At 38.2% G+C, this 13,981-nt stretch overlaps 1 protein-coding gene across 4 annotated transcripts; it reads left to right on the top strand.

The window, feature by feature from the left end:
* Positions 1-1,101: 1,101 nt before the first annotated feature.
* cntn1b (contactin 1b) lies at positions 1,102-13,811 on the top strand. Of its 4 annotated transcripts, none has more exons than XM_032588955.1 (24): positions 1,102-1,250; positions 5,075-5,148; positions 5,255-5,290; positions 5,366-5,492; positions 5,566-5,747; positions 5,888-5,983; positions 6,101-6,313; positions 6,419-6,518; positions 6,817-7,001; positions 7,078-7,202; positions 7,305-7,422; positions 7,518-7,668; positions 7,751-7,878; positions 8,933-9,105; positions 9,244-9,367; positions 9,454-9,621; positions 9,747-9,896; positions 9,987-10,057; positions 10,143-10,395; positions 10,537-10,658; positions 11,420-11,609; positions 11,693-11,814; positions 11,908-12,064; positions 12,150-13,811. In XM_032588955.1, the coding sequence occupies exons 2-24, from the start codon at positions 5,094-5,096 to the stop codon at positions 12,224-12,226; spliced, it is 3,123 nt and encodes a 1,040-aa protein (XP_032444846.1). In that variant the 5' UTR covers positions 1,102-1,250; positions 5,075-5,093; the 3' UTR covers positions 12,227-13,811. The 4 variants fall into 4 exon arrangements, with proteins under 4 accessions (XP_032444846.1, XP_032444844.1, XP_032444847.1 ...); XM_032588953.1 differs by having other exon boundaries at positions 4,983-5,148; XM_032588956.1 differs by lacking the exon at positions 1,102-1,250 and adding an exon at positions 1,271-1,391.
* Positions 13,812-13,981: the final 170 nt, after the last annotated feature.

The raw sequence follows: 13,981 nt of genomic DNA, 5'->3' as shown, positions 1-13,981 counted from the left end.
GTTTATTTTTGTATCCTTGCTGCAGTGCAACATGTTAAAGTGAGAGATTTGGCTCCACCTAGTGTATCTATTCAATCTTTAAACGTTTGGACGTTTCTTTCCAATTTGTAGAATCATTGGACCATTGTCAATATACATAGTTAATACAGTGTGATTTAAACCTCTTTCATTGTAGCTCAGGCTGTGTAGTTAATGTTGTTCTCCTGGTGGAATGTGAACGTCACCTTTAGACTGATGTCTTTTGCATCCAAGATGTTTTCCTCCACAACTGCTATGCGTTTCCGCTTCCATAAAGCCAAGATTTATCGACTGCATAAAGAATCGATGTTGTGTTCACAGATTGTTCTACTTAAACTTCGTGTCTCCGCAGCATTTTCAGAATTACAGTTGGCCTTCTTTACTTATTAATGCGTTCCTTCCTTATTCTTTAAGGCAGCCATGTTTGAGTAAGTTTACAAACGTGCCGAACTTCACCTTTAGGTGATATATTGAGCAGTATTTTGAGAGATGTTCACTTATATTCTTTTACGAATGAAAACACGAGTGATCTTCGCATCGATAATGGTCCGTTAAGAAACAATTGTCATTCAGGTTTGTATTTAATATGCGGTGGCTGTGCTATTTCAGAGTTCATGAACCCGTCCATTATAGCAGTGGTTGGGATGGGATCTTAAATCAGCATGTATTGGGTCTTCAGATCATTTTAAGAACTTAAAGTAAATAAATAAATAAAAATAAAAAAAGATGATCATAATAAAGAATATTCATGCTCTAAATGTTAGTAAATAAAGAGGAAAAATAGTTCTATTTATGTATATTATCCCTGGGTGATATTGACATTTCCTTTTATGATCTTAAACTTTAAAGTCTTACATCCACACCTCAAAGTAAAAGCAGAGAGCGACATAAAATGAAAACAAAACAAAAAAATCCGCAGGTGGGCAAATACTTCTGTCTGTTTTCATCATTTCCATGACGCCTTTGCCTGTCTGGGATGCGCAGCTGCGTCTCTCCTGCATCCCTCCCATCTTCTCCTGCTCATGGACCAATCACAGCCACGGCGTCGCCGCCCTCCTCACGCGCCGCTCTCGGCCAATAGAAAAGTTCACCCTGAACGGGACGCTCCGGCGGGTGGGCTTGTTTCTGGGGGCGATGCGGTTCGGGTTCATGTGTTCCATGAAGACCGACTACTGATTTTTCCTTTTTTTTTTTTTTAGTTGTTTTTTCTTCTCAGTCCTTCTATCTCGAAGGTAAGACCGACCGCGCTTCGCCCTTCGTGCCTCTTAATTTCTGTGGACTGTTTTGGGCTCGCCGTGGTGCTGAAGTGGACCGGCTCTGGAGTACCGCAATGCAGAGCTACGAATTACCGGTGCCGCTCCGGCGTCATTAGGGTGAGGTGATGGAAGGAGCTGCGCAGCTACTTTTTGAGGCGTTTTCCGGACGGCCTCGTTGGAGACGGCACTATTAGAAAAAAAAAAATATCAGTCATTCTGTAGTCGGAGTCGCAGACTTCTCGATAAACACACAACAGCTAGAAAGTAAAGTTAGGGAGGAAACGCAAGGTGAAAGTGGCAGATACGGCAAGGGCGAAGGGAGCTGCATCCAAGGATTAAATGGCCACTCCCTCGGTATTTATATAGAAATGCAACCTCTCGCTTTAGAATTGCCCATTTATGTTATGCTGCAGTTCACCATTTTACTACTTTCTGTAATCATTTCCTATTTTTTTCCCCCTGAATTGCGACCAAAAAAAAGAGATAGTCAAGATGGTTATTGATGGTTATATCAATAACCATCTGATATTGATATTGATCTGATTCTTCTGCCTCGTCATCAATCTAGATGCACACACGGTCGAAATAGTTGATTTTTCTTTTGAGTTAGCTTTATAAAAACTTTTTTTTTTTTGGGGTGAAATTCTGCAGTTAAAGTCTGTGATTTCTCAGCATATTGCCAGAAACCATTTGCTTGTGACAGGAAAACCCTGGAAGTTCTTCAGCATTTGACACAATGCAGTTAGTATATTATTTTTAGGGTTTTTTTAATATCCAAATCCTACATTTAAATCAGGATTTATACATATAGAATTACAGAGGACAATCTCTTCTTTTTTTTTTAATTCAGAGATTGTTCTGACTGTGATTCTCTGAATCCACAAAGCCACAGCAGACATCACCGTTCAGCCAGTGGCTGAAACAGTAGGCTTGGGTTAATACGTGTGACCTAAATTTCTGGCAGGAAATCCAAAGAGGATCTGTGATGGGATTACCAATAGAGGGAAAAGCTTGAAAACACTTAAAAAAAATGTATCAGATAGATCTAGAATGGCATAGATAAACTATAAAAAGATATTTAAATGTTTTTGCATCATTGAGATATGTCTTGTGACACTATATGGTCATTTAGGAGATCTGATAGAAGAGACGTTGCTGTTTCATGCTTTCTCTCTGTCCCGAAGATAGACAGAGGGCATATTGACTTGCAGTGGCACAACACATGCAGCCGAGTGCTGTGTGCTGAAGCAATGTTAGTGTTGAGTCATCAGAACTGCCTCCGGACCCAGAGCTGCGGTCTCTCCTATGTATTGGGTTGCACTGCCTCTAAACTATGCTAAATCATCATTAACATTATGTCAATGTTGTTTCTCATTCATAGTTATTTGTGGCTGCAAACTAGAAATTACATTGTCCAAAATTTTGACACTCCTTGTATTTGATATCTGTATGAAGATCTCTTACATAGAAAATTGCGCTTTTTTGCTTTTCCTTGAACAGGATTTTTGCTCTCATTCTGGAGATCTAAATTGGAGGTGCACAGATCTAAATTTTATGGCCCGTTTAAGATGTCTAAGTTTTGTAACGTTTTAACCTGTTGATACTAATTTTAGCCAATCCGGATTTTAAGAATTACAGGTGCATTTAGATGAGTTAAAATTTTAATAGGAGAGTTATTAGCACACCTGACAAGGAAAGTTGGCCACAAAACAAATGTCACTGCTGTAACCATGCATAAAAATGGGAAGTTAAGTGGAGGGAAAATTTGTGGTAGGAAAAGGTGCCCAAACAAGAGGGAGAAATTTCACCATCTAATAGTGCCACAGCGATCCACAGCAATTTTTATAGATTAAAGACAATGTTGCATTCATGGGAGATCTCATTGGCTAGAAATACTTAAATTAGCAAAAACTCTTATTTACCAAACAACATCGTGAAGATCACCAACACCTTTGTGAAAGTATTTTGAGTACTGATGAGATAAAAGTAGAACTCATTGCCAGTTATCTGTACTTGTTGCTTTTAGGTTTAGGTGGCCATTACTTTTTCACATTGACCTAAGCTGATTTATTGCCGTTTTCACTTAAGTAACTTGAAAACTACATTTTCTGTACATTGCCTGATATTCTTATTTGATAGTCTGAATGTGACAAAAAAAAATCACACACACACACACACACACACACAAGTACTAAAAAGGTAAATACTTTTATACAGGCACTGTACACCATGTGTCCTTCTACACATGGTGTATCTGTTCCCATCCTTGCTATGTTTTCCTTTTATATTAAATGCTTAATCATTCAAGCAAGGATTTGGATTTTTACACAGAAGAGCCCAAAACATCTCTTGTTACCTGGCAGAAAAAAAAAGAAACAGACAAACAAAAAAACTTACTTGATTTGATATCCATTTTAATCAGAGGTGTAGTTTGTACATTTTCTTTTGAAGATACTAGGGGATGTGGATGCAAAGGTTCCCAGTTTACCTTCTGTATATTTAGCTGTGTAATTTTCCAGCTTAATGTTTGAGTCTGCACACAGAAGGTTACTCTCCCAGTACTCTCTGCATTCTGCTATATATAGCAGCTCCCCTCTGTATCTGTTTTAATCTTAAACCTCTAACTCAGCCTGTCTGATTCTTCCTTATTGTGTGATTACACAAGACACATTGCATACTGCAGAGATTCTTTCCATTTTGCTCATATGGGGATTTATTTTTGCGATTCAGGCATGCTTTTTTTTCTGCTGAGTCACTGACGTCCTGAATCGTTTATACTTATTAGGAGGACTGCAGATAGATAGGTTAGCTTGGAGCATTTCTGTTCTGGAAAGTCTCGCATATCGCCCTGCTGACACATGTCCAGGTTCATACAAGTATGCTGATTACACAGTCAACCACAATGGGACAAAATTAGAGATGCAATAATCAGAAATCTGTTGATGGTTTCTGATTTTTGATCAATTTTACCAGTTGTTGCATGTTGTTAATTCTGGTTTCTTGACAAGAAAAAATAAAATCTAAACATGTTCCCCAGTGTTCCTGCTATAATGCAGACATTGAATACTTACACTTAGACATGAGGCAATGTCTTGTGTGTAAGAGATTAGTTTCTGCAAAAAAAGGCTTTACTATTATTTTTAAACAAAGACAAAATAAGTCCAAATTCTAATTTAGTTTTAGTATCTTCTACTATCATAACTAGAGCAAGTTGCATTGCTAAATCTGTCTTTCCCACAGAAACCTTAATTTTTGAAATTTCCAAATCCAACATGTTACATAATACACAGAGAATAAATGCTGGAAATGATAAAAAATGTATTCAGCCTTACTGTTATCTGCTTACAGTCTTGCTCTTTATAAAAACCTGAACAAACCTCAGACATGTTTTGGCCATGCGAATGAAAATAGAATTTAAAAAGCTTTGTACACCTCTGCGCGCTGCCTGAATTCAATTTCTTCCTCTTTACTAATATTTTTCTTTCTTACAAAAAAGAAATAGAAATACATTTGAGTCTTCATCTTCCACACCTCGTAGCCCTTAGGTATGATGCATTTACTGACTCAAAATAGATCCAATTTAAGATGTCAAACAGCCAGTCACCAGTCAGGGAGATCAAACTGAATATTCACTGTACCCATCTATCTGGACAAAATCACATTTTTTAGATGCCATGCTCAAATGTCTTCTGTTTTGGTCTCTCTCAGCCCACTCCAGTTCATGCCCTGTCCATCCTCCTCCTTCTCTCCTTCTTCCTTGCCCCCGTCTTTCCATCCATCTAACTTACTCGGTTGCACAGACTCTCCTTGCTGACCATCATGGCTTCCACACCTTTATTACTACTGGGCCTCTTCTCCTCTGTGTCCGTCACATGTAAGACTAAAACTACATTGATAAAACAGACTGCAGACAAGTGTATACTCAATGCATTCTCATCGTCAGGGATCATGATAATGTTTCATTGTTTCTTCCTGATTAGTGGCGGTCTTATTTGGTGAACCCAGAATATATGGAGGTGAGTTTAAAACACCAAGGCTTATTTAGTGAGGTTTTTAAACACAAACTAACATATTTTCTTATATTGTCTCAGAGGACGCCACAGGTTATGGTCCCATTTTTGAAGAAGAGCCTATGGATGTGGTCTACACCGATGACTCACCCGATAAGAGGATCTCCATGAACTGCAGGGCCCGTGCAAATCCTCCAGCTACGTACAGGTAAGGAGGATATTTCTTTGTGCACAGCATCTCTGGTCCGCACGCCACACAGGCGTGACATTTTCCTGTACAGGTGGCGCCGGGATAACTGGGAGATCAAGCTGATGGAACAACCCGATGAACACTACAGCCTGGTTGGAGGAAACCTGGTTATCACTAACCCGATCCAGAAGAAACACGCTGGGACGTACACGTGTGTGGCCCGTAATATCTACGGCACTGTTCTCAGCAAGGAGGCCCGAATCAAGTTTGGATGTGAGCGCAGACATAAATTATATAACTAATAATCTATGTTATTAACTTGGCTTTGAAAGATGGTGAAACCAATTCAAAGCTTGTCTAGCAGCTAATTTCATCATTATTATTTATTTTGTTTGTTTCATTTTCTCATGTAGATATTGAGGAGTTTCCTGATGAAGAGAGGGAACCAGTGTATGTCAAAGAAGGCCAGGGAGCAGTTCTGCTGTGTGTCCCACCAAAAGCCTGGCCACGTATGTATACACTCTTCATCGGTCTGAAAAATTAGGATTTGTAATTGTTTAACTCAAAAACGTGTGTTTAGATGTTCAAATTTCACTTTACCCACTCGTCTACGTTTTTATTTTCAGAGGAAGTAAGCTATCGCTGGATCTTCAACGAGTTCCCAGTATTCCTGCCCACAGACCGCCGTCGGTTCGTCTCCCAGAAGACAGGGAACTTGTACATTGCAAAGGTTGAGGCTCAGGATGCTGGAAACTACTCCTGCTTCGTCTCCAGTCCTATCATAGGAAAGAGCGTCTACTCCAAGTACATCCCACTCATCCCTTTACCTCCAGAAGACGGTTAGTCATAATCTGTGGCAGGCTGAAATAAAAAAAGTTTAATGTTTAGCGTCATTTATATTTGTCATGGGTTTTTTTTTGTTTTTGTTTTATTTTTTTGTCCAGGTGAAGAGAGAAAATACCCAGCTGACATTAGGGTGAAGTTTCCAGACACTACTGCAATGCTGGCCTCCAATATTACGTTGGAGTGCTTTGCTCTTGGAAAGTATGTTTTTAAAGCTTTCTTGGTAAACTTTTGTGACATAATAAAAATTAGCAGAGCACTTGCAAATAAATTAGACACAAAACACTTAGTCTAGTCTATAGATCTAGACTAGACTGTAGTTTTTGAAAAAGACAACACATGTTCTAAAACCACAAAAAATGTTGCAAAAATTATTTCTAATTGTTGACTTAATAGTAAAGAAAGTTAAATGCTGTAAATGCATTTGCAATGTGATAAAAGTGAATACTGTTCTCTAAGTATCGAGTTCCTGTCTCTGTTTATCGCCGTGCTCACTCAGTCCCATCCCACATATCGTGTGGAGGAAGGTGGACGCCACTGACCTCCCTGCAAATCATGAGATCAGTGAATCAGGCGCTGTGCTTCATCTGTACAATGTTCAGTATGAGGACGTTGGATCATACGAATGCGAAGCCATCAACACCAAAGGAAAGGACTGGCATAAAAACTGGCTTTATGTGGAGTGTAAGTCAAGTTAAATGTTTAAAAAATGTTTTTGTATGAAATAATAATAATAATAATAGTTATTATCTTCATGTAGCTGCACCTGAATGGGCAGAAACAATCAACAACACTCAAGTGGACATTGGATCAGAGCACACAATGCGCTGCGTGGCTTCAGGAAAACCTTTCCCTTTCATCCGTTGGTACAAAGACGGATATATGGTAAAGATCTCTTTGTAAGCTTTTTCTTAAAGAATGTGTGTAATCTGAACTGTCGTCGTTTTCCACAAAACTGCACTCCTCTCTGGCATGTGGTTTTTCTAGTATGGCAAAGGCGAGCTGAAGTTTTCCAGTTTAACTTTTGATGACTCTGGGATGTACCAGTGCATTGCTGAGAATTACTGGGGCATCAAATATGCCAACGCTGAGCTGCGAGTTGTTGGTAGGTAGCAATTCTTTCTTTCTTTCTTTCTTTCTTTTTTTTTTTTTTGATAACAGTTCTTTAAACTGAAATTCCTATCTACTATCTCCCACCAGCCTGGGCTCCAACATTCGAGCGCAACCCAGTAAAGAAGCATCTTCTTGGAGCTAGAGACAGACGCGTGGTAATAGAGTGTAAGCCAAGAGCCGCTCCGAAACCTCGATTCACCTGGACAAAGGGCAAAGAGGTCCTCTTCAACAGTTCACGGTCAGCAGAAGCACTTTCCATATGAAACAGAGAAGTCACAAACAACTTTCTAATGAATTGACTTGATTCTGCTTGCCAACAGTGTTTCTGTCATGTTCGATGGGAGCCTGGAGATCCGCAACGCCACCAAAAATGACGAAGGCCTTTACACCTGCTTCGCTGAGAATGACAGAGGGAAGGCCGACAGTTCAGGATATCTTACCATCACAGGTTAGCTGCATCATAGTAGCAGCATTCATACACCCAGATCTTCTCCGCTTTTTGTCGTTTTTTAGTACAATTACTGCCTTTAAAACTAACTAGTTTTTAATCAAAAACATAAAACCTCGAAACTTAGAATAACTTTCGTCAGAACTTTTCTAAGATCTTTTTTTTTTTTTAGTTTTGCAGACGGTTAAAAGGAAATTATGTAAAGTCACCTTCACATGGGCATGTACACTGCCTGTCAAAATATGTCTTGTTTTATACAAAATGTTATGATAGCTTACTGTCTCCAGTTCTGTTGTCTAAAAAAGTTGAAATTTGTGATGTTATGTCTGATTGTTTCTTTTAAAGGTTTTGAAGTCCTTTGGAGGTTTTTTTAAAATGTAAATTTATTCATTCATGAAAAACATTCCACATTTAGAAAAAAAAAATGCTTTTCTTATTTACTTAAATTTACATGTGTGACATTTGCTGGCATCGCCAACCATTCAAGTAAAATAAACGGAACCGAGACATTTTAAAATTCATGCTTCACTTTTTAACTGATTAGCTTATCTAGGAACAATAAGTAAGTAATTCCTGTCTTTACTGAAGAATAAGCTAAATTGGGAAAGAAAATTTAGCCACTTAAATTCTTGCAAGAATTTAATTTAACCACTTAAATTCTTGCTATTTAAGTTAATCAGAAGTGTGTTAATACCCCCAAACCAGGGATAAGTTTGAGCTATTAAAAAACACACACTTTCAGGTGTGTCTGGTATAAAAGACAGAATAAATACTTCGTAAAATTCCTCATTGCCCACTACTATGTCTAATGAAGGATATATGTTGCAGTGAGCATAATTCTCTTCCAAGGAATTACTACAAATAAGAAGATTTTTGGTAAAAAACCTGATGAGTCCTAGCATTAAACTGAAAATAAATATTTAATTTAATATGAAAAAGGCAAAAGATAAAGATAAAATATATGTTTACATTCACTTACAATACTTTAATTCCTTCTTATTGTTGTCCATAGTGATTTGGACGTGGGATCAGTTTTTTTTTTTGTTATTGTCAGAGGCAACAAGTATAACTGCAGCACCTGAAGACTCCGAAGTTAGAGTTGGAGACGAGGTGATTCTTCACTGTGCTGCTTCGTACGACCCCATGCTGGACATCACTTTCATCTGGGCCATTGACTTCAGAGTCATTGACTTCAATGCTGAGTGGCAACACTATGAGCGAGTAATGGTAAGTCAACATTTTAATCATTTTTTAACCTTGAAAAGCATTATTATTATAATTTTTTTAATAATTTGCATGTAATTACCGAAAACATGTTTCACAATTGGAGCTTTCCTGAGAACCATTATTTTTTGTGTTGATCAGAGTGAAGATGGAGTCGGTGACTTGAGGATAAAAAATGCACAGATTTGGCATGAAGGTCGCTACACTTGCACCGCTCAAACCGTGGTGGATGACGACACCGCTTATGCTGACCTGAAAGTCGTAGGTAAGTCAGTGCATGAAAATAATAACCGAGACCACTATCTGTCGTTTGCACTAGTGTTTTAAATCGATTGCACGTGAAACCTCCAGGTGTTCCCGGGCCTCCCGGTGTGCTCCGGATCGAGGAGATTGGCGACACCTGGGTGAAACTTTTGTGGTCCAAACCAGCTGAGCACAACAGCCCCATCCTGTACTACACTGTTCAGACCAGACACTTCTGGGCTTTGAATGAAGACGACTGGAGGAATGCGAGCACATGTGAGTCCTGATTTGGGCCAGCAGAGGGCCATCTTGCTCCAAAGACGACCAACAGCAATGAACGCAATTCCAGTACAAGCTGTAGTTCAATCAAATTTTAAGCAGTCCTTAATTGTGTCCCTCAGCTCCAACCTTTCTCGATGGGACTCTGGAGAAAGCAGACATCACAGACTTATACCCTTGGATGGAGTACCAGTTTAGAATCATCGCCACCAATGAGTATGGATCCGGGGAGGCCAGTATACCTTCCCTAAAGATCAAAACCTGGGATGCCCGTAAGTTCATTGAGAATTGTTTTATTTATGATTGTGCCATGAGGCAGATTTTTAGCAAAAATCTAACAAAAGGCTGCCTTCTTTGTCCAGCTCCAGTCGTTTCTCCCACAGACGTGGCAGGATATGGAGGTAGAAATGGCGAGATAGTCATCACGTGGAACGTAAGCTTCCAAATTCACGAGTTAAATTCATGTCTCCTCTAAGTTTCTAATGTACATGGATTTCTTTTTATTTGGCAATCGTCAGCCTGTTCAGCCCTGGTATTTCTATGGCAAGAAATTTGGGTACATTGTTGCGTTAAAGCCTCACAATGCCTACGACTGGTTTTATGAAACCATCTCGGACCCTGAGACGAGACGACACGTTCACAGAGACTCCTACTTCATTCCGACCGACGAGGACTTCCTGGTGCGAGAGTTCCAGGTGAAGATAAAGTCAGTTAATGTTAAAGGAGATGGACCGTACAGCCTCACCAAGGTCATCTATTATCCAAGAGATGGTGAGAATTTGTCTTTAATTATGAGCCTTATCAGTTTCTAATCACATTTAATCTCATTTTTTGGTGCACACTATAATTTTAGAAGTTTTGTAAATTAATATATATATATATATATATATGGTTTTTTTTCTGGTCACTCAGTTCCAATAGAACCTCCCACAGATGTCTATGCCAGGCCCGTGTCTTCCACTGAAGCTGTGGTTTGGTGGCTGCCTATAGTTGATACTGGAACCGGCCTGCAGCAGTACATTGAGGGATACCAGGTATGGAGGTTTTCCTCTCATTTTTTTTAAACTAGATCAGCTAAAAATAACATGTCAGAAATTGTTTGAATTTGTTTTAAAAATAAATCATATTTACAGACCCCAACAGTCAAATTTGCAATGTTGCATAACGGAATAAAGACTATAATTAATGACCTGATAGGAGATCAAAATGTTCAATATGAATTTGATGCTCTGTGAACAAGAGGAATATCCTGAATAACAGGATGGTTATTTTCCTTCAACGTACAAACCTATACAACTCTTCAAAATAAATCTTCAAATTTATTACTGCTTTACATGGAGTTTATTCAAATAAATGTCTTATCATGAGATGTCACGTAGGTATGGAAATTACATTGTTACCGATCTTGACAGTTTGATTTTTCCAAATTACAGATGTACATTAAAGCTACTATACAAGATTTTTTTCTGTTGATTTTGGTTCCACGTGATTTTTTAAAAATGTAATTGTTTAGAGTGCAGTATATGTAGAAAATATAGGTAGTTTTAGTCTCATGATCATCTTTTTTTAATAACTGTAGCCATATTTGATTTTTTTCATATAGCATGTGATAAAATAAATGCAAAACCAAATGAATTTGTTTTTCAAGATGTTTGGTTTGCCCTGTACATCAATGTCAGCCTATGTTAACACTACCATAGACACTTGCATCTAAATTTGTACCTATCTTCACTTTATCTTCCATGCTATACACTAAAAAAGCTAAAGTCTTACAAAAATGTATCCTACTACATAGATCAAATACTGGAGAAAGTATGACGATCCAGAGCCCGGGGCAAATCGCATATTCGTTCCAGCTACAGTCAATCAGACCCGGCTGGAGAACATGCTGCCAGATTCGCACTACCTCATTGAGGTCCGGGCGTTCAACGGAGCAGGTCTTGGACCGCCCGGTGAACACTGTGAGATGTTCACAAAGAGGCCACGTAAGGGCGACATGAAAACGGACAATGAGATCTGTAAAAATGCGTACGCAAACTTTTTAAATAAGTAAACTGTTTCTCCGCAGCACCTTCTGAGCCTCCCAGAATGTGGCGCTACGTCACCTGGACCGGACAATGGTTGTACGTGTGGTGGGATCATATCCAGTATGACTGGTTTGGGAATGTTTCTTTCCCCCTGTACTACAAGGTGGGAGCATTTAGTGTTGTTTCACCTCTATGCCTTCAGGTTTTATGGCTGTTAGGAATTTTTACAGTCTATTGGGGTTTATTTCTTTGTCAGGTCATGTTTAGAAAGACGGGGTACATCTACGGGAAGGTCTACATCACTGGCTGGCACTTTATGGACTTCCCAATGCCTCAGCTTGGAGACTATGAACTGATGGTTCGTGGTCGCTATGAAGGGGGAGATGGCCCAGTCAGGATGATAAGTATTAAGGGTAAGAATTAAGATAATAGTGGGTTATTAAATAAACTTCTAGTTGTTTTTATTATTAACTTTTTTGATGTTTTGTTTTTTTCCAGGTAAAGCATCTCTGACCACACCAACAATCAGTTTCTTATCCTTGTTGCTGCTGGCGCTGTGTATTACAGGTTTGTAAATGTAAGTGTGAAGCAAATATATTGTATATAATGGACTTTGGAAGGAAAATAATAGGACCTAGCAGATGATTGAGTTGTCATGAGAAATCTTTACATGGTAGTTCAGTAACTAGTATCTGCTTTTACAGTATTTGTGACAATACACTGAAGATTTTTGATTCCCAAATTAAAATGGGTTGTCAGCACTTATTCTGGACAATGTACTGTACAAAAACAACAACATAGCTGGAGTTTTTTGGAAACAAGATCAAAAATGTTTAAAACGCAGAGACGCTTTTCATGGTAAATAAAGACAAATGACGACTCCTGGGGCCTATATTTAAAACACTATTTAGAATGAAATAAATGTATAGAAAGACCACTATGCTGCACAAAATATACTTGTTCTTGTGATCCTTTTACTTAGTTTATTGTGTATTTTTTTTGAAAATGTTGAAACGGAGCTTGCACTCAAAACATTACGAACCATTTGTAGATTACAAGAACAATCACTGATATTAGAAAACAAAGATTTTTATGTACAAAGTGATTTGATTCATTTGTTTTGCTTTTTATAAAACACAATCAACTTTTATATGTATATTTTATTTATTTATTTATTTGCCTTTGTTGAAAAAAATCGTTAGACATTTTCTAAAAGGGTCTGAGTTATTCACAAGCAGAACACAATCCATGCTGGTATTGTTGATATATTTTAAAAACTGCTGGGATACAAACAATCTAATTTGGCATATTTTTCTAACCAAGTACTGCATTGAATATGGAAAAGTTTTAGGGGTTAGTGTGAAGCCAGAAAAGCCACACATACACAGGGAAGACATGCAAACATCACACAGTTTAACCAACTTGGAGACATTTTCTCTGTGTTTAACAAGTTTTCAGACAGCTCCAGTAGAAAAACATGCAACAAATCTATCAATGTTTTCTTTTAAGACTATTGAGTCAAATCACTTTAATTTTACTTTTATGAACAACCTGTGGTTGCTACAATGGCCACTTCCAAACCATTCACTGGCGGACTAGTTCTCATGGAACAGTCCCTCTCAGCTGCAGTCAGAGCCAAGCTGCTTGTCTAAATGAAAAATATTTTCTAGTAACAGCCAATAACTGCTTTTCTTATTGAGGAGTTGGCATTGGAGTAGCAACTATAGTGAGCAATAGCTTGTACTTATATCTTCTTAGAATTTTAAGGGTCAGCATTGTCTTAGGTAGACAGACTTTTTCTCTAGTGTGAACTAAAGCTATTTGACCAACCCACTGACATTAACATTATTATACAGCATCATTTTCAACCTTTTCATTTCTGATTCACTGAGGTCTGATCAGGTCTTTGTAGGGTCCAAAATGGTGGACTGAGAAGAATAACAAGTTTCCCTCTCTCTGCAAACCCAACTTTTGGGTCACAATATTTGACAAAGTGTTTAACGCTTTCTGTCCAAACAGCATAAACCCAGCAGTTTTTTGTACATATTACAACATTAAAGCCATGTATAGGGAGTTTGACTGATGTACAGCTATATATGTATCGTAACGCCACTTTCCTTTATGTAAAGCTGGAAAACTATTAAACAGATTTCAACAGTCTTGATGTTATTTTATGATATTCTGTGCTCGCCTCAAGATGTCAGGTTAGATCTCAGGTATTTTATTGGTTTTATGCCAAAATGAAGCAAGTATTTAACAGATTAGCAAACAGTGGAAGCACATTTGTGAAATTACATTTTCATACAGGTGCATTTTTAATATTTAGGCCT

This window comes from Xiphophorus hellerii, chromosome 17 (genome assembly GCF_003331165.1).
Source record: "Xiphophorus hellerii strain 12219 chromosome 17, Xiphophorus_hellerii-4.1, whole genome shotgun sequence".
Classification (NCBI taxonomy): domain Eukaryota; kingdom Metazoa; phylum Chordata; class Actinopteri; order Cyprinodontiformes; family Poeciliidae; genus Xiphophorus; species Xiphophorus hellerii.
The sequence above is the reverse complement of the archived record's forward strand: the minus strand, read 5'-3'. Positions and strand labels throughout refer to the sequence as shown.

Coding starts and splice junctions, on each gene's coding strand:
- cntn1b (XM_032588955.1), top strand. CDS start 5,094: ATGGCTTCCACACCTTTATTACTACTGGGCCTCTTCTCCTCTGTGTCC. Junction 6,314..6,418: donor CCCTTTACCTCCAGAAGACG/GTTAGTCATAAT, acceptor TTTTTTGTCCAG/GTGAAGAGAGAAAATACCCA. Junction 10,396..10,536: donor CATCTATTATCCAAGAGATG/GTGAGAATTTGT, acceptor CTGGTCACTCAG/TTCCAATAGAACCTCCCACA.